General features: G+C 36.2%; 1 protein-coding gene across 1 annotated transcript in view; it reads right to left on the reverse strand.

Moving 5' to 3' along the window:
- The window catches only part of LOC143399022 (sodium/glucose cotransporter 1-like), a 62,916-nt gene that overhangs the window by 18,569 nt on the left and 22,772 nt on the right, over positions 1-21,575 (reverse strand). Inside the window, exons 8-11 of the mRNA XM_076855738.1 lie at positions 19,093-19,313; positions 6,425-6,560; positions 4,973-5,080; positions 2,757-2,907 (exon numbers count right to left, since the gene is read on the reverse strand). Coding sequence (XP_076711853.1) covers positions 2,757-2,907; positions 4,973-5,080; positions 6,425-6,560; positions 19,093-19,313 — 616 coding nt within the window. The remainder of the gene's footprint in view (positions 1-2,756; positions 2,908-4,972; positions 5,081-6,424; positions 6,561-19,092; positions 19,314-21,575) is intronic.

The following is a 21,575-nucleotide window of genomic DNA, read 5'->3' on the forward strand; positions in this document are numbered from 1 at the left end:
TGCCATCCTGACTGCAGTGAGATGGAATCTCAATGTAATTTTAATTTGCAATTCTGTAATTGCTAGAGATGTTGAACATTTTTTCATATGTTTATTGATTGATCTTATTTCTTCTTCTGTAAAGTATCTGTTCAGTTCCTTTGCCCATTTATTGACTGAGTTATTTTTTATATGTGTGTGTGTGTGTGTGTGTGTGTGTGTGTGTGTGTGTGTGTGAGTTCTTTATATATCCTGGAGATTAATGCTTTATTTTAAGTGCAGGTGGCATGGATTTTCTCCCATTCTTGATTGTTTCTTTTGCCGTGAAGAAGCTTTTTAGTTTCATACTATTCCATTTATTGATTCTTTTTTAAAATATTTTTTTAGTTGTTGATGGACCTTTATTTTATTTACTTATATGCACTGCTAAGAATCGAACCCTATGCCTCACACATTCTAGGCAAGCACTCCTCCTACTTAGCTACAACCCCAGTACCCCATTTATTGATTCTTGATTTTATTTCTTGTGCTTTAGGAGTCTTGTTGAGGAAGTTGGTTCCTAAGCTGACACGATGGGAAAGTTGGTCCTATATTTTCTTCTAGTAGGTACAAGGTCTCTGGTCTAATGCCTAGGTTTTTGGTCCACTTTGAGTTGAGTTTTGTGTAGAGTGAGAGGTAGGGGTTCAGTGTCATTTTGTTACTGTGGATTTTTTCCCAGCACCATTTGTTGAAGAGTCTAGTTTTTCTCCCATGTATGTTTATGGTGCCTTTGTCTAGTATGAGATAAATGTACTCTTGTGGGTTTGTTTCTATGTCTTCTTTTTTTATTTTTTAGATCCTGACTATCACTTTTATGTTAAAAGCATGATGTAGGCTTTTAGTATTATACAGATGTTTTATTATGTTGAAAACACCTGCCAAATGTTTATTTTTATTTGTTGTTTTACATATACATACATGTGGTGCAACCCATCACAATTTTGATCCCATTCTTGTGGTTGTACATGATGTAGAGTTACACTGGTTATGTATTCATATATTAGCATAGGAAAGTTATGGAGATGAGAATAGGAAATAATAGACCAATTCATTCTACTGTTATTTCCTATTCTCATCTCCATCCCTTCCCTTCAATCCTCTTTGTTTAATCCAATGAACTTCTGTACTTCTGCTTCCTACCTGCCTTTGTTATGGGTTAGCATCTGTGTATCAGGTCTCTGTGTCTTCTATTCTGTTCCATTGTTTTTTGTGTCTATTTTGGCACCAATACCACACTGTTTTTGTTACTATAGCTCTGTAGTATAATTTAAAGTCTGGTATTGTGATGCTTCCTGCTTCACTTTTCTCACTGAGGACTTCTTTGGCTATTCTGGGCCTCTTTATTTTCCAAATGAATGTTTTTTTTATTTCTATGAAGAATGTCACTGGAATGTTACTAGGAATTGCATTGAATCTGTGTAGTACTTTTGGTAATATGGCCATTTTGACAATTAATTCTGCCTATCCAAGAACAATCATGGTTATTTTAAAGTCCTGGTCTGCTAACATCACCTGTGGGTCTGCATTCTATCTGTCTGTCTGTCTATCTATCTATCTATCTATCTTATCTATCTATCATAGTGAGAGAGACATTCTTGTCTTGCTACATCATTAAGCATGATGTAGGCTTTTAGCATAATACAGATGTTTCATTATGTTGAAAAACACCTGCCAAATGTTCTTTTCATCATCTGTGAACAGGTATACACTTTTTTATATTTGATCTGTTATTATGGTGAGTTATATTACTACATATCCTAATACTGAATCATCCTTATATTTCTGGGAAAAAAATCATGGTTGGTAATAATATATTATTTTTTATGACATTATTGGATTTGTGTTGGACATTTTATTTACATTTTTGCATTGATATTTAAAAATGAGATTAGTCTTTAGTTTCAATATTTTTCTATGCTATATGTGTTAAGTTTTGGCACCTATAGCTTGAGCTTCATAAAATGAATTCATCTACCTTTTTTTCTATATTCTCTAAAACTGAAATCCATTTCTTAAAATTTCTCAGAAAATTGTTTTTTCAAACATGAAACACTAATAAAAATGTAAAGGAAAACTCAAACACTGTAGAGATAAGATAGGTAAAATAGATAATGGATATAAACATTGATGCAAAATTAAGGCATATTTCAGACACAATATAGGTCATGTTAAAGATGTGTGGGTTGCATGAGGCACATGGGTTGCCAGTGTGAAAGCCTATGGAACAAGCCCTTGTAGGTGTCATGTGGTTTCATGGTTAAAGGCACTGCCCCACAATTGACAAGTTCCCCTACTTATTATGTGATTTCAGATAGCTCAGTAGTCTGAGCTACTGTTTTTCCATTTGTAAAACAAGAATAATTAAAGGGAAACTTACCTTTAATGGTTGTCATGAGAATTAAATGAAATAATAAGATAGTTTATGCTATTTTCCCCAAAAGGACTATTTTGGGGGGGCATATTAAATTATGCCCATTTTTATCATTGTGATGATGATTTTTTCCTAAGTAAAAAGAGTTTTCTTTGTAATCATCAAGGAAATACATTTTCATTGCAATATTATAATAAAAACCAAAAATAAAAACTGGAAACAAAAAACAAGCCTCCAAACTAACTGGACTGTATATAAACAGGAGAATTTTACATACAGTATTGCAGCCTATTTTTTCATGTAATTACACACTGTGAGTGACATTTCTTTGACAGCTTTAACTCATGTGATTAGAGGAATACTTCACCTTCCTGTTACCAGAAGTTCCTTTTCAGTGGCCATAGGCCTCATCAAAGTATATATGTTCATTGTGAACATGGCACTGGAACTGTTGAAAATGGAAGTCAGGGAGGACATGAGGGCAGCACACATTGTGGTCAGCATCAACCCTTGAAAGCCTGGAAGAAAAATGACACTTTCTGGACTTTCAGTTCTCTGACCATGCCTTGAGAGTTAGGCCTCCTAAAGAACTTTCCGAAATACTAAATTTTCCCCTATAAAGAATTCAAAATTTACATGGGTTCTAATTCCATCGAATATAGATTATTGTGTTATATTTTTTCCTGCTTTGTGACAATACTTAATAGTCCTCTGCTGTGTCTTCATATAAAAATGGGAGCTGGTATCTTGTATGGTTACTCTGTGCAAGAACATCTCTTCAGACATCATCCTGTACTATTCTCTCTACAGTGCTGAGAGATGGACACCATTGCTTGCCCTCCTTAAAGGTGAGGAGCCAGAGGCTTAGGGACCATTCAAACTATAGAAGTCATTCAGTTCTTTAGGGAATGTTCAAACTATAGAAGTCATTAAGTTCCTTGTGCCTTGGCATCCTCATCTATAAATTGAGAATATGATGACTCACCACACAAAGTTATAGTTAAGATTAAGATAAACTAAGTAAAGATGGGTTGACACAATGTACAATATATAGCAAGCGCTAACAAATGTCAGTTATAAATCTCACAATCTGTTATTTGCTACCTGGAAAGCCACCATGTGGCAGGGACAGTAAATGCTCCATCTGAAGATTTCTTTTCTATATGCTGTTGGGGAACCTAAGGACAACCAGGACCTAAGCTGGAGGTCCACTGTGGCAATACCCAAATTGTCCTCAGTGGGCCATTTGGGGCAGGTCAGACATAGATTGGGTCCTTGTAGTTTCCTTCAACTGCCCACTGTCACTCACAGCCCTGTTTGCTCGAGGCTCAGGCATTTTCAGAGAGTCAGCTGAGAGTTCAGACAACTCACTTCCTGCACTTTAGGAAGGTCAGTATTTCCCTCCACCTGATTCCATCTATCCTGTGTTTTATGGAAACATCTCAACCTTTTCTACCTGTTGTTCTCCAGAGTTGGACCAGAATTTAAAAAAATATCCATTTGGCCATTTTAATGAAATTTGGGGAAGAAAATGAGATAAATGCTTGAGCTCACTACCACCTCACAATGAAAGTCATCTGACTGTTAGGTAACTGCCTGTATCCTAGACAGTGAGCTTTTTGAGGACAGGACTAGTCTTGCTTGTCTTTACACTGCCATGGCTTAGAATAACACCATTTACAACATGGAGCTCATTTTTCTTTTCCCATATTTACTGGTGCATCATAATTATGCATAATGGTAGGACTAACTATTATATATTCACACATGCACATGTTATAACAATCTGACTTGGACAATATTGTTTCCCAGTTTTCACCCATTTCTCTCCACAACTCCCTCTTCTGGTCCCTTTACTCTACTATACTGGCCTCCCTTAGATTTTCATGAGATCTCCCTGACATCTGTTTTCATTTATTCTCTCTAGCTTCCACATATGAGAGAAAACGTGGCCCTTGCTTTTCTGATTTGGCTTATTTCACTTAACATGTTCTCAAGTTCCATCCATTTTCTTGCAAATGACATAGTTTTGTTCTTCTTTATGGTTGAATAAAACTCCATTGTGTATATATAACACATTTTAAAAATCCATTCATCCATTGATAAACACCTAGGCTGGTTCCATAATTTAGTTATTGTGACTTGTGCTGCTATAAATATGGGATGAATGTTATCACTGTAGTATGAAGACTTTAATTCTTTAGGATAAATACCAAGGAGTTCCACTTTTGAGGAACTGTAGAGCCCATTTTTTTGAAAGAATGAGCAATGAAATGCATTTAGTAGGTAAAGTGAGTAATGCCAATGGTAGGGGCAGGTTGTGCCTCCCAGAAGATGTGTACTACTAGCATGTGAAGAGAAGAGGAGGAGGCCTTGATTTCTTTTGTTATGGAAAGCAAGGTTGCTTCCATTGTCCTAATGTCCCCTCAGCCTGAAGCCTGCATTTCTATGCAGAGTGATGGGTTGGCTTATAAAGAAGCCCACCCCTGCTACCCTCATTCCTAACTTGCCACATGTAGTCTAAAGGCACAGTCCCCAATCATGCGGTTTCTATGGCACTCAGTGGCAGGGTTTGTTTCTTACCATTAGGCAGCACTGCTACCACCAGCTTTGGATAAGCAATGGCTTTGCAATTGGATCTGCTGCCACAGTACTTTAGACATTCTGAAGGTACAACACATGCCACTTGATCTGCAAAAAGACGCAAAAATAACACCAACATGCTGGTCTTAGAGCTCTAAATCTGAGCTTAGGGTAAGGGAAGCAAATTAGGAATCACATATTCACATGTAGATGTTAGATCCTTGGTCCACTGGTTCCAATCCAGGATCCTAAATTCTTGGGGGCTTAGGATGGCAGAAAGGGTTAGGACTCAGGTTCCTATTAGTCAATGGATTGGAGTTTCTATTGATTCACTGCATGACCCAAATCAAGTCACAAGACCTTAATAAGCCTTTCAATGATTCCATCAAGATGATAGTAAAGTGGATGGATTATTTGCCATATATTAACATGTTATCAACTATAACCATTCTCTCTTGGTGCTGATAGGGGTATTCATTCAGAGAATAACTTGGGACTATAGGTCTTGAAAGGCAGAGGGGCCTATTTTCTAATTTATGAGAAAGCACCACTCACAAGGTCTAACAAAATCTCTACTTGACAGTTTAAAACATAATCAGGGAGTGTTGAGAATCTTCTCTGTTAAAACTGGGAAGGAATTAAGATAGAAATTAAGATAAAGAGATATATCTTAGGTACACTGAAGATGGGTTAGTGTAAGAGATGTCTATTACACAGCTACTTAGCACTAAAAAGCATTCTCCATTTTGTTTAGCCTTGTCAAAAGCACTGTGTAGAGACAGATTCCCCTGGAAGTCACCTTCTTTGCCCCTGTGGTTGCACCTATCAAAGTAAGTGCTACCATAAATTTAATGATTAAACAGACTCATTACAGGATAAGCTAGTAAAACTAAGTTGAAATGGGGATGAGATACATTCATGGGAATTATGATTACTTATTAGGGGAAATAGGTATGCTTTAATAGTATTTAAGGCAAAGAATATGGGCCTCACTCTGAGTCAGCCTACTTTGGGGCTGTATCAAGCTTCCTCCAATGTGCCTCATGAGTTTAATGAGGCTATGAAAGGCTGGCCCTGGGGCTATGAGAAGCAGTGACAGCATCTGTGAGATCCCAGCAGAGCACATAGTACACAGTGCATGCCCAGCATGATGTTTGTGATGCAGTGAAAGCAACTCAAAAGTTCTAGCAGACTTGTGTCTCAAAGTCATAGCTGAGCCCCTATCAGAGGCTTGCTCTTCCATGCCTGAATGTATTACCATGGAATTTCTGTCTTGCTGGGAATATCCACACTTTGTGCCAGACTTCTGCTCAGCTGCATCCCACAGAAGTAACTGGGAATACCTCAATAACCAGTATACTGTGGGAAACCTGATAATCCCAAATATTTTCTAGATTTCTAATTCAGGAGAAGCTGATGCTGTGAGTGAACACATGAGAATCAAGAATTTACCTGGGAACAAGATGCGACTGATCATTCCTGGAACCACCATGAGGAACATGGGCAGCAGCTTCAAGTACCCACACAAAATGCAGCCACTTTTAATGTGAAACATATTCTTCCCTGCCAGGCATCTCTGGATAAAAATCTGTCAAGGAAACAGAGGTGGTAAGGTGAAAGATGGCTCTGTTACAGTATATAAACCCTGGGCCACTTTGGCACAGATTAGGACAATTGTGACCTGCTATAACAGCAGGATGTGCCCTCTGGTGGGTTTTTGCTAAACTGCTCACTCCTCATCCAGACACCTCTGGGCCATCCAGGGCCAGGAAGACATGTGCACATTTTGCCCAGTGCCCAGCTGCCAGAGAGGAAGGGATGATGCATGTTATATTGGCCTCATTGTGTACCAATCATAGCTGTGCAGAGCTTACAAGATGTCCCCTGGCAAGGATGAGACTCCATTCTGGAGGCCACAGATTATCTCTGCCAGGTATAAGGAAGGGATCCTTGTGACATCAATCAAAGCAAAGGTGGGCTCCTGGGTGTTCAGGACAGAGACCAACTTCATTCATCTACAATGAAATAAACTACCATAAGTGCAGACTCTCCCAGGAGATATTTCAGGCCCTATTTCATGGTTCATGGGCTGGAAGAGGCAACATGCTGTCAAGCTAAAGGGAATGATATGGCCAGAAGGTAGAGAAGCACTTAGGAAAGAAAACAGACATGGTTCAGAGCATCAAAACAATGCACTAAAATTATGCTCTTTATGCAGAGAAAGCCTACAGAAACCTTTGCAACCTGTACCTCAGATAGATAGATACTTAAGGATATACAAAGAACTCAAAAGCTTAACACCAAAAAAACAAATAACCCAATCAATAAATGGGCAAAGGAACTAAACAGACACTTCACAAAAGAAGAAATATGGTCAACAAATATATGAATAATGTTCAACATCCCTAGCAATTACAGAAATGCAAATTAAATACACTGAAATTTTAATCTCACCTCAACTAGAATGGCAATTATCAAGAATACAAGCAACAATAATGTTAGTGAGGATGTGAGGAAACGAGTATACTCATACATTGTTGGTGGAACTGCAAATTAGTGCAACTTCAATGGAAAGCAATATGGAGATTCTCAAAAAACTAGGAATGGAACTACTATTTGATCTAGTTATCTCACTCCTTGGCATACATCCAAAGGATTTAAAATCAGCATACCACAGTGACACAGCCATATCAATGTTTACAGCTGCACAACTCACAATAGTTAAGCTATGGAGGCAACCTAGGTGCTTCAACAGATAAGTGGATAAAGAAAATGTGGTACATATATACAATGGAATATTACTCAGCAATAAAGAAGAATGACTTTATGAAATTTGCTGGTAAATGAATGGATCTGGAGACTATCATGCTAAGTGAAATAAGCCAACTCCCCCAAACCAAAGGGTGAATATTTTATATGATATGTGGAAGCTAACCCACAATAAGGGGGGCAGAGGGAAATAATGAAGTTCATTGGTTCAGACAAAGGGGAATGAAGGAAAAGGAAGAAGGATAGAATAGGAAATACAGTAGAAAGAATCTGACATAAGTTTCCTATGTACTTACATGAATACACCACAGTGAATCCCACTATTGTGTACATCAGGTCCCTAATTAGAATAAGATATATTCCATGCATGTATAATTTTATCAAAATGGATTCTACCATCATATATAACTAAAAAGAACCAATAAAAAATTATGCTGTTTAAGAATATTCAAATAAAACGAAAAAAATGGCCATAGTGATTCAAAAGCACAGGATACAAAATAGCATCTTCACTGTGACCTGGTACTTAGAAAAAGTCCATAAGAATAAACCAAAGGATAATAGTGGTTAATCCTGGGGTAAGAGGATTAATATGTAAGATTTTAATTTTCTTCTTTATGTTTACTTTAGAAGTGCATTATTTTACTAATAGAGGAAAGAACCCAAAGGTGATCCTGACTCATGTGACTTATACTGATTCTTGTGATGTTTCTAGCCAGCCGGTTGTTGGCCTCTGGTGGAGAGGAGCTTGAGTAGGTGAAGAGCACACATGCTGACGTTCTTTGTCATCCTTAGGCCTGGGCACAAAAGAGATGGTCTTTTATGGAGGCTATGTAATAGCAGGGCAATAGTAGAAATGTGACACTTATATAGAAGAAAGGGTGACATAAGGACATTAAATCATTCCACATGGAAAGTCCTAAGTATTGGGCTGAGGATGTTGTTCAGTGGTAGAGCAATTGCCAGCAATTGTTGAACCAGGCTTAGCAAGCCCTGGTTCAACAATTCCCAGCACCATGAAATAAGGAAGGAAGAAAAAATTCATAAGCACTTTGTCACATTTTAATGTATTACAAAGTAGGGGAAGGGAAGGATTCTTGTTTAAAAATGGTGATGAAGGCAGATGCAGTGGCACACACCTGTAAATCCCAACTACTTGGGAGACTGAGAAGTGTAAATTTGATGCCAGCATGAGAAATCTAGCAAGACTTTGTCTCAAAATAAAAAATAAGAAGGGCTGGAGATGTAACTCAGTGATCAAAGTGCCTCTGGTTCCCCAGTATTAGGGTGTGGAGAACAACTGGTGGGGGGCAAAACAGTTAACAATTGTCTGTCAGTTACTCGCTTCACCTAGCATGTGGGATGCCCTAGGTTCTATCCCTAGCACTCCAAAAAGAATAAAAAAAATATTTTTTCTTAAACCATTTCCTTTACAAGTTAGAAATGCTGGAGGCTGGAAGTTCCAAGATTAAGATGCCAACAGATTCAATATCTAGTGAGGTGGGGGTGGTTAAAGATGTCAGGATAGAGAAGGTTGCTTTCCTGGCTGTTCCATGGCATGAACCAAAAAAGCAGAGAGATACCTTCTCAGAAAAAAAACAAAAAACGCTGGGAGGTACTTTTCTAGAATTTAATACTGGGGATTCAAAGAAGACTGGGGATTCAGGAGGCCAAATATAATAAAATAAGGAAGAAATCCTCAGAGCCATAGCTGCTGCCATGGCCAGAGGCACCAGCCAGAGCAGTCCTTCCATGAGCAAAGTGGAGGGAATTAAAGGAACCCACATTTTTAGGAGGCCTGAGTCATGTCTGGGTGTGGAGATTTTAGAGATCAAAGACACTGCCTGACTAAACTGAAAAGCGTGCTGCACAATATCCTTGTGCGGCAAAGAAGCTGTATCTCTCCTGGCTACATGTGGAGTACAGAGAAGGGAACAATTTTGCAGCTGTGGTGCAGAACCAGAAGCTAGGGGAACCAACTCCTGGCAAACCTGAATTTGGCCTGAAATATAGGCCTGGAAAACCCCACTGCATGGCATAGAGTGTTCCTAAGTGACCAGAAGAAAATCAAACATGGGGAGAGATTTACACAGGGTACTACTGGTTGTGGAAACCGACCTGGCTCTTCCCCACCCGCTCCAATCTGACTGCTTGCAAAAATGGGTTGAGGAGATGCACCTGGCTGGGAATTAGAAAGGGTGAGGGGGGAAATATTGAGTTTGGAGACTGAAACATATCAGGAAACCAGTCTGCGGGTGATGCAGTGGACTAAGAATTGGCTCTTCCACCATGAGTGGAACCCTGGGGATGTCTCTGGGGTTCAGTCTTCCAGCATGGACCAGAAACTGCTGGGCCCTAGAGGTGTGCTGATTTTAAATCTCCAGACTAATCGGCATTCAGTGAAGAACCTGGAGCCACCTAACCCTAAACTCCAGGAGTTCTGTGAAATTACCTTTCTCACTCCAGCAACCCCACCCTGAGCAAGCATCACATTCCAGATGACCCCACCTAACACACCTGAGAAGGGAAGCTGAGAATCTTTTGAACTCCAACAGAAACAATTCTTTTCTCTGTTTAATTATGACCTTAATGGTTTATGGACATTTATACATATTCATATTTGTTTTTTCTCATTTCTAGCATTTCTGAAGCCAGTTATTTTGCAAGGATCAGTATTTTGAGAACTAGGATGTTTGATTAGTATATTTCAGTTGTGTTTGTATTCTTTTATTTTTATTTCTAATTTTTAAAATTTTCTCTTTATATACATTTTTTTCTCCCATTTATCTGTTTCACTTCATTCTTTTTCTTTTTCCTTCTGCTAACAATCTCTATTGTTCTCTCTTTCATCCTTCCTTTAATTTTTTACTTCTATCTTCTTTCTTTCTCTATCATAATCATCACATTCTACATGACTTCTGTTCTGTCCCTGTCCACCACTGAAAATTGTAAACCCTTATGAAAACAATAATTGACCATACCATTTCTGTTCATTGCGATAATCAACACTGTAGACATAATAACCAGTCCTATTTGGTTTAATTCTTTATAGTCTGCACTGGTTGTTATTATTATTTTTCTCCCCCTAAACAGTGAGGTACCTTCAGGGACACTATAAGTCCACATGGTAGAAACTCTACTGCCTCAGATCCACTCTGTTAGATAGGTAGACACACAAATAACATAAAATAACAGGGAACAGATCACTCTAAACAAATAAAAATACTTCAATAAGAGAATCCATTGGCACCACAGTGGAAGAAATGTCAGAGAAGGAGTATAGAGGGCACATAATTAAATTGATCTGTGAAGTAAAGACAGTATAATAAGTGAAACAAGAGAGAAATACAGGAAGTGAAAGATCACTTCAATAAAGAGAGTTTCTGAAAAAAGTCAAGCAGAAATGCTAGAAATGAAGGAATCAATAAACCAAATTTACAATTCAATGGAAAGCATCACCAACAGACTAGAGTACTTGGAAGACAGAGTTTCAGGCAATGAAGACAAAATATGTAATCTTGAAAATAAAGTTGACCATGGAGCAAAGATGTTAAGAGACCATAAACAGAACTTCCAAGAAATATAGGATAACCTAAAATGACCAAATTTAAAATTTATTGGGATAGATGAAGACTTGGAGATACAAATCAAAGGAATGCACAACCTTTTCAATGAAAAAATATCAGTAAATTTCCCAAACCTAAAGAATGAAATGAAAAATCAAATACAGGAGGCTTACAGGATCCAAAATATATGAAATTACAACAGACCCACACCAAGTCATATTACTATGAAAATGTATAACATACAGAATAAGAATAGAATTTTAAAGGCTGCCAGAGAAAAATGACAGGTTATATTTAGAGGGAAATCAATCCAGATCTCAGCTGATTTCTCAACCCAGACCCTTAAAGCTAGGAGGTTTTGGAATAATATATACCAAGCTAAAAAAGGGATGCCAGCCAAGAATATTATACCTATCAAAATTAAGCTTCATATTTGACAATAAAGTAAAGCCTTTCTGTTAAACAAAAGTTAAAAAAAATCACTATTAGAAAGCCTGCACTACAGGACATTCTCAGCAAAATATTTCATGAAGAAAAAATGAAAAATAAAAGTAAAAACCAGCAAAGGAAGGACATACACTAGAATAATAATCAAATCAAAATGATAAGGCATAAAAATCATTTCTCAATAATAACATTGAAAGTAAATGGCCTAAAGTCATCAATCAAAAGACACAGACTGGTAGAATGGATTAATAAACAAGACTAAACATTATGCTCTCTCCAAGAGACTTACCTCATAGGCAAAGACATTCACAGAAGGTAAAAGGACGGGAAAAAAACATATCATTCACATGGATCTCATAAACAAGCAGGAGTCTCTATCCTCATATCAGATAAAGTGGACTTCCAGCCAAAGTTAATCAGAAGGGACCAAGCAGAACATTTCATACTTCTTAAGGGAATTATACATCAACAAGACATAACAATCATCAATATTTATGCCCCAAATAATGGAGCACCTACGTACGTCAAATCCTTCTCAGTTTCAAGAATTAAATAGATTACAACACAATAATATTGGGTGACATTAACACACCTCTCTCACCATTTAATAGATTCTTCAAACAAAAAATAAATAAAGAAGCTATAGAACTAAAAATATAATTAATAATTTAGGCTTAACAGACATATAAAATATTCCATTCATCAATGACTGATACACTTTCTTCTCAGTGGCACATGGAATCTTCTCTAAAATAGACGTGCCTTAGGCCACAAAGCAACTCTCAGCAAATACAAAAATAAAGGTAATACCTTGCATTCTATCAGATCATAATGGAATGAAATTAGAAGTCAATGATAAAATAAAAAATAGAAGCTACTATAACACTTGGGGACTAAATAATACACTATTGAATGACCAATGGAGAGCAGAAGAAAATAGGGATGAAATAAAAAAAGTACTTAAAGGTAAATGAGAATAACAACACAGCATATCAAAGTCTCTGGGACACTATGAAGACAATTCTAAGAGAAAGTTCATTGCATTGAGTTCACTCATGAAAAGAACAGAAAGTCACCAAATAAATGACATTTCAAAGCTCTAGGAAAAAAAGAAAAAATCAACTCCAAAAGAAGTAGAAGACAGGAAATAATTATAATCAGAGCAGAAATCAATGAAATTGAAACAAAAGACATAATTCAAAAAATCAATGAAATAAAAAGTTTGTTCTTCAAAAAATAATAAAATTGATAAACCCTTAGCCAAGCTAACAAAAAGAGAGAAAATTCAAATTACTAAAATACATGATAAAAAAGTAAATATCATGATGGACACTACTGAAATACAGATGATAATAAGAAACTATTTGGAAAATTTGTACTCTAATAAAATAGAAAATCTTGAAGACATTGATGGTTTTCTAGAGACATATGCCCTACCCAGATTGAATCAGGAGGACATGGAAAATGTAAGCAGATCAATTTACAGCAATGAAATTGAAGATGCTCTCAAGAGTCTACCAAAAATAAAAGTCCAGGACCAGATGGATTATCAACTGAGTTCTACCAGATCTTCAAAGAAGAAATAATACTAATCCTCAAATTACTCCATAAAATAGAAAAGGAGGAAACTCTTTCAAAGTCAGTCTATTAAGCTAGTATCACCCTGATACCAAAACCACACAAAGATACATCAAGGAAAGAAAACTTCAGACCAAAATCCCTGCTGAACATAGGTGCAAAAATTCTTAATAAAATGCTGGCAAACTGTATACAAAAACATATTAAAAAGATAGTGACCCAAGATCAAGTGGGGTTTGTCCCAGGGATGCAAGGTTGGTTCAACATACAGAAATCAATAAATGTAATTTGTCACATCAATAGACTCACAGACAAGAATCACATGATAATCTCAATAGATGCAGAAATAGCATTTGACAAAATACAGCATCCACTCATGTTCAAAACACTAGGAAGGGACTGGGGTTATAGCTCAGTGGTAGAGTGCTTGCCTAGCATGTGTGAGGCCCTGGGTTTGATCCTCAGCACCACATGAAAATAAATAAATAAAATAAAGGTACTGTCTCTGTCTACAACTAAAAATATTTTGGAAAAACGAACACAAAACTCTAGGAAAACTAGGGATAGTAGGAACATACCTCAACATTGTAAAAGCTATATATATTAAACCCAAGGCCAACATCAGTCTACAAAAAATTGAAAGCATTCCCTCTAAAACTTGTAACAAGAAACGATGCCCTCTTTTACCATTTCTATTCAAAGTAGTCCCTAAAACTCTAGCCAGAGCAATTAGACAGAAGAAAGAAATTACAGGAATACAAAATGAAAAATAACTCAAACTATACCTATTTGCTGATGTCATGATTCTATATTTAGAAGACCTAAAACACTCCACCAGAAAACCTCTATAACTCATAAATGAATTCAACAAAGTAACAGGATATAAAATTAACAGGCATAAATTAATAGCATTCCTATACATCAGTGATGAATCAAATGAAAGTGAAATTAGGGAAACTATCCCATTCAAAATAGCCTCAGAAATATTTGGGAATCAATATAACAGAAGATATGAAAGACCTTGACAATTAAAACTACAGAATACTAAAGAAAGATATTGAAGGAGATTTTAGAAAATGGAAAAATCTCCCATGTTCTTGGATAGGCAGAATTTGTATTGTCAAAATGGCCATACTATCAAAAATGCTATACAGATTTAATGCAACTCCTATTAAGTTTCTGATGATATGCTTCATAGAAACAGAAGTAGCAGTCATGAAATTCATTTGGAAAAATAAAAAGCCCAGAATAGCCAAAGCAATCCTTAGTGAGAAAAGTAAAGCAGGAAGCATCACAATACCACACCTGAAATTATACTACAGAGCTATAGTAAAAAAAAAAAAAAAAACAACATGGTATTGGCACCAAAACAGACATGAAGACCAAGGGAATGGAATAGAAGACACAGAGGCAAACCCACATAAATACTCTTATCTCATACTAGATAAAGGCACCATAAACATACATTGGAGAAAAGATAACCTCTTCAACAAATAGTGCTGGGGAAACTGGAAATCCATATGTAGCAAAATGAAACTATACCCCTATCTCTCACTCTGCATAAAACTCAACTCAAAGTGAATCAGGGACCTAAGCAGTAGGCTAGAGACCCTGTGCCTACTAGAATAAAAAGTAGGCTCAACTCTCCATCATATTAGCTTAGGAATCAAATTCATCAATAAGACTCCTAAAGTGCAGGAAGTAAAATCAAGAATCAATAAATGGGATGGTATCAAACTAAACCTTCACAGCAAAGGAAACAATCAAAAAAGTAAAGATAGAGCCTATAGAATGGGAGAAAATCTTTGCCATCTGTACCTCAGAGCCTTAATCTCCAGGATATATAAAGAACTCAAAAAACTTAACACTGAAAAACCAAATAACCAATCAATAAACGGGCAAAGGAACTGAACAGGCACTTCACAAAAGAAGAAATATGATATGGTTAACAAATATATGAAAAAAGGTTCAACATCTCTAGCAATTAGAGAAATGCAAATTAAAACTACATTGAGATTTCACTGCAGTCAGAATGACAATTATCAACAACACAAGCAATAATAAATGTTGGCGAGGAAGTGGGGGAAAAGGTACACTCATACATTGCTGGTGGGATTACACATTGGTGCAACCTCTCTGGAAAGCAGTATGGAGATTCCCAGAAAACTTGGAATGGAACCACCATTTGACCCAGCTATCCCACTCCAGTTTATAACCAGAGGATTTATCATACTACAGTGATGCAGCCACACCAATGTTTATAGCAGCTCAGTTCACAATAGCTAAACTATGGAACCAACCTTGATGCCCTTAACAGATGAATGGATAAAGAAAATGTGGTACATATACACAAAGGAATATTATTTAGCCTTAAAGAAGAATGAAATTATGGCATTTGCAGGAAAAAGGATGGAGACGGATAATACTAAGCTAAGTGAAATAAGCCAAACCCTCCAAAATCAAAGACTAAATGTTTTTTTTTTTTTTGACAAGCAGATGCTGATCCATAATGGGAGGGGAATGAGGGGACTTTGGATTGTGCAGAGGGGATTGAGGAGAGGCAACAGGGTATGGGGAAGGAAAGGACAGTGGAATGAAATGGACATTATTACCCTACACACTTCTGGTGTGTCTCTGCACCATATTTAACCAAAGGAATGAGAAGCTGTGCTCAATTTTTGTACAATGTGTCAAAATGCATTCTACTGTCATGTATAACTAATTAGAACAAATTAAAAAAAAATAAAAAAGAAATGATTGATTTAATAACTATTTCTTCCTTTTGTCATTTAGTGTGCTTCCCTAAATAATATAACTTAGCATTTCCTGCGTTGAATTTTGTACAAATATAACCAGACAGGACATAAACTTTCATGTCTAACTTATTTAGTATCATGATTTAAAGAGTCAAAACATGTTGGGTATAGTTATACAGTTGTCTCTCTGACCACAGATTCTGCATATGGGAATTCAGGCAATCATGGATAGAAATATTTGGAATAAAAGCATCTGTACTGATCACATACAGATTTTTTTCCTTGTCATTATTTTTTAAACAACATAGTTTTAACAACTATTTAAATAGGATTTACATCATAATCTTTTGGTTTTACTAGTACTCTCTACATTTTTACTTTCTACTTCATTGATCTCTGCCTTTGTCTTTATTGTTTTATTTCTCACTGGCTGTATCTCTTTATTTCTCTTTTCCTTTTCCCCCTCTGTGGCTATTTACTCAATTTCTGGATATGAATGGTAGTTCATTATAGTTAAACTTTCAGGTCTTCTGAAATGCACATTTAATGTGCTGCTTGCAATCTGCTGTAAAAGTTAACATGTAGTGTTTTCATTGGCATTCAGTTTTAAGTATAATTTTTATGAATAACTTTATGCTTATATTTAACATGTCACTGAATTTTCAGACATAAGGAATTTTAAAAACTATCCTTTTATTATTTTCTTCTTTTTGCAAAACTCTGAATATGTAGCTTATATGATATTGGTCCTTTCTTAAAAATAATTTTTTTAGTTGTAGATGAACACAATACCTTTATTTTATTTATTCATTTTTATGTGGTGTTGAAGATCAAACCCAGTGCCTCACACATTCTAGGCAAGCGCTCTGCCACTGAGCTACAACTCCAGCCCCTGACACTCACTGATCCTTAATAATGTAATAAAGCTTCGTTTTATAACCTAATTATGATCAATACTTGTAAATGTGCTTGAAAAGAATGTTTATTTTCTGTTTACTGGATATAGAACTTTTCACAAGATATACAAATTTATACCACTATATAAATAAACCTGTTAGCTGCTCTGCTTAGATTCTAGATAGTTCTTACTTTTGTTTGCTTGATGACTTTGTGGAGGGGAACGCTAAATTCTCCAACCACAGCTGATGCTTTATATAGTTTTGCATGTTGAAGTCCAAGTTGGTACAGTGAGAAAGACAAATAAGCAAAAGTTCAAGAACAGAAATGGAAGGTATAAACTCTTCATTATCTGAAGATGATATACTGTATACCTATAAAAATTATATAAAATTATTAGAATAAATGAGATTAGCAAAGGGGCTGATATAAGACCTGTATCCTAATAGAATTTTATTTCTATATGTAAATAATGAAGAATTAGGAAATGTAATTGAAGAAGCACCATTTACTGAAAGGTAGCTAGGAGTTAAATATTACAGAGATGTAGGCCCAAGAAATGCCCAGAGATGATGCCATCAGTGTTTTTAGTAGTGAACACTGCAACTATTTAACATCCATCAACTAAGAACTAGTTAAATACATTTTATTACATTATATAGCAGAGATTGTGCTACCATTAAAAATGAAAATGTTGACATTGACACAAAAAGATGTCTGTGACACACACACATATAATTCTAATTGTAAAGATGTAACGTGTGTGTATGTATATATGTGTGAGTGTGGTTCTAGAAATGGAGTCCAGGGTCTTGTTCATGCTCAGCATGTACTTTACCACTGTAATATTGCCAGCTCCTGCAACGTATTTCTTAGTAAAAAGAAACCCAAAAGGTGACAGAGAGAAAAGGTAAACTAATTTCATTTATGTAAGATAATTCATACATCTCTTTTTGTTTATACATACACAAAGGTGTCTAGAAGCATGTTCACCAAAACATTGTAGCTATCACTTCTTGATGGGATTTTCGTAATTTCATCTTTGAACTTTTCTTTTTTTCATAACTTCTTTAAATATTAAATATGCATCATTTTTATTCTAAGGTAATGGCTGTATTCTATTCTTAACTGTGGTAATGGTCACACAGATGTTCACAGTTTCACTCTTCTTTAAAATTTACATGTATGAATAAGATGGTGTTGTGGTTTGGATATTAGGTATTTCCCAAAAGCTCATGTGTTAGATAATGCAAAAATTTTCAGAGGTGAAATGACTGGGTTATAAAAAGCCTTGACCTAATCAGTGAATTAATCCACTTGATTAACTGGGTGGTAATTGTAGGTAGGTAGGGTGTGGCTAGTGTGGAGGTAGGTCACTGGGGTGTGCCTTTGAGGTTTATATTTTGTCCCCTGTAAGTGGAGCCCTCTCTGCTTCTTGATTATCATGTCCTGAGCTCCTCTGCCATACTCTTTCTCCATGGTATTTTGCTTCACCTTGGAGTCATCCATCTATGGATTGAGAACTCTAAACTGTGAGCCAAAATAAACTTTGCCTCCTCCTGTGTTGTTCTTGTCAGGTTTTTGTGTCACAGTGATGAAAAATCTGATTAAAACAGTCTTTTGATATATGCCTCACAATGCAATAATGGTATTTTAAAAGAAAGTATCACTGTTACAATCAGAACATGAAATAAAGCCATTTTTCACTTCCAAAATGTTGTACTTTGGGGACAATGATAAGGAAGAAAGATTTTTTTCAAAAAAGAGTCAATGTGTTTTAGATGGGACTGTGGGGGAAATAGCTTTTTAAAAATTATTTATTTATTTACTTATTTGTGCCATGCTGAAGATTGAACCCAGAGCCTCACACATGCCAGGCAAGCACTGTATCACTGAGCCACATCTCTAGCTTCACGAAACCACTTTTAAAGAGAATTACTTACAAAGTTATTTAGACAATAAAAATTGGAAGGGAAACCTTACCATGGAGAGTAGGCAGGCCACAGTTGCCTGTGGATGCAGAAAGTGTGGCCATGCTTGAAATGCTCCAAGGATCGTCCCTTCCCCCAACCTCCAAGACAGCCACTTTAGTGTTGTCTTTAATTACCTGATCAGCGCACCCGTAGAACAAGGAGACAGTAGTGGTGCCAAAGATGAGGCCAGGCCAGGGGATGTCTCCAGAGATGGAATCTCGAAAGATATGGAGAGCATCTTGGCGAGGCATGTAGCACTCTGGCTTGGCAGTCCAGTTTCCTTCGCTGATCACACTTGGGATGGCGTGGAAGTACTTATGTGCCATCCCCTCATATCCTCCCACTTCACTAAAGGCTTAAAAAAATGATATTTATCAGTTCTTTAAAGAGCATAGTAATACATGACTGAAGAATTAAGACTACACAGTAAGAGCCAGTGTGACTGGCTGTATCTTATCTCTAAAGGGCAATGAAGTGACATGTAGTCAAGATCTCATGTGCTTAAGGAAAGACCAGCTCTTCCTTCTTCTCTGCTATACTCCATAGAATGTGCTTTTAGATAGGCCTGGTCAAATTGTCTGTTATTCTAATCTGGTATATAACCCAGGCCTGGCCAACATTTCCTGTCTCCTGGTAACAACTGATGTGTGAGGAATGGACATGAAACCTATTCAGAATTTGCTCTAAGATTCTTCTGCTGAAGAAATAGACAAAGACTGCTTCTTCCACTGTGTTCTGAGCCATATATATAAGTTTGAAACTTTTTTGTTTACCCAGTTAATTCAGAATCCTAGATACAGTTATGCCTGAAGGTGGTCCTGAAATATTTTATTCTAAGAGCCAAGAAAATGCTTATTTGCCTACACCAGTTTTGAACTAAAGAAATTATCTCAAGAATCTTGACTAAAACAAAGATTAATATCCTTTTTCCTGAAATGTCAGAAAAACGTTATAAAACTTCCTAGTTGAAGTTTTCTTCAGAATCTATGGCATTTCTCCCTGATACCCTAAGTGACATAAAATATTAACATTAAAGAAAAACATTAAAAAATCTACTTAACAATGTTTTATTTATTTTTTTGGCATATAAAATCATGTTCCTTTGAAATGCACTCAGTTTTTGAAGTGGGTTCAGAGTCATTTGGATTCATGACTGATCAATAAGAGGATACTGAATGACTATGAATTTAGCAAAAGCCATCTTGTGGCAATTATAAAAATGAATTCATGTGGATTAAGAAAGGTAAAACACAAAGCTACAAAGATATTAGAAGACAACAGAAGAACATCATTATAACTCTGGTTAGTGAGCACATTTTTTTTTTTTTTAGAGAGAATGAGAATTTTAATATTTATTTATTTTTTTTTAGTTTTTGGCGGACACAACATCTTTGTTTGTATGTGGTGCTGAGGATCGAACCCGGGCCGCACGCATGCCAGGCAAGCGCGCTACCACTTGAGCCATATCCCCAGCCCAGTGGGCACATTCTTAAACATGATATGAAAAGGAAAAGGAAGGGGCTGTGGCTCAGTAGCAGTGTGCTTGCCTAGCAAGTGTGAGGCTCTAGGTTCAATTCTCAGCATCACATATAAATAAATCAAATAAAGGTCCATAAATAACTAAAAAATATTTTAAAAAAATAAAAAAGAAGGTTGACAATTATGACCTCAAAATTTAAAATTTATATGATAGAAATCACACTAAAAGTGTTAGCCTGAAAGAAGAGATTCACATAGAAAAGATATATGTGAATATAAAAGATTCATATATAAAAGATTCATATGCATCACTGATCAAGAAAAACTACTGGAAAGAAATATGGCAGGAAATATAAACATGTAATTTATTTTTTAAAAAATTTTAATTGATTTTTAAAAAATAAATGACAGCAGAATGTATTACAATTCTTATTACACATATATAGCACAGTTTTTCATATCTCTGATTGTATATAAAGTATGTTCACACCAATCTGTGTCTTCATACATGCACTTTGGATAATGATGATCATTACATTCCACCATCATTTATAACCCCATGCCCCCTTCCTTCCCCTCCCACCCCTCTTCCCTATCTAGAGTTTGTATATTCCTCCCATGCTCCCCCTCCCTACCCCACTATGAATCAGCCTCCTTATATCAGAGAAAATATTTGGCATTTGTGTTTTTGGGATTGGCTAACTTCATTTAGCATTATCTTCTCCAATGCCATTCCATTTGCCTGCAAATGCCATTTTTTTGTTCTCTTTTATTGCTGAGTAATATTCCAATGTGTATATACACCACAATTTTTTAATGCATTCATTTACTGAAGGGCATCTAGGTTGGTTTCACAGTTTAGCTATTGTGAATTGTTTTGCTATAAACATTGATGTGGCTGTGTCCCTGTAGTATGCCATTTTTAAGTCCTTTGAGTATAGACTGAGGAGAGGGATAGTTGGGTCAAATGGTGGATCCATTCCCAGTTTTCCAAGGAATCTGCATACTGCTTTCCATATTGGCTGCACTAATTTGCAGTCTCACCAGCAATGTATTAGTATACCTTTTTCCCCACATTCTCACCAACACTTATTGTTAAACATGTAATTTATAAAAGAGGGAATATAAACAGTCACTA

Source organism: Callospermophilus lateralis, chromosome 1 (genome assembly GCF_048772815.1).
Source record: "Callospermophilus lateralis isolate mCalLat2 chromosome 1, mCalLat2.hap1, whole genome shotgun sequence".
NCBI classification, from domain to species: domain Eukaryota; kingdom Metazoa; phylum Chordata; class Mammalia; order Rodentia; family Sciuridae; genus Callospermophilus; species Callospermophilus lateralis.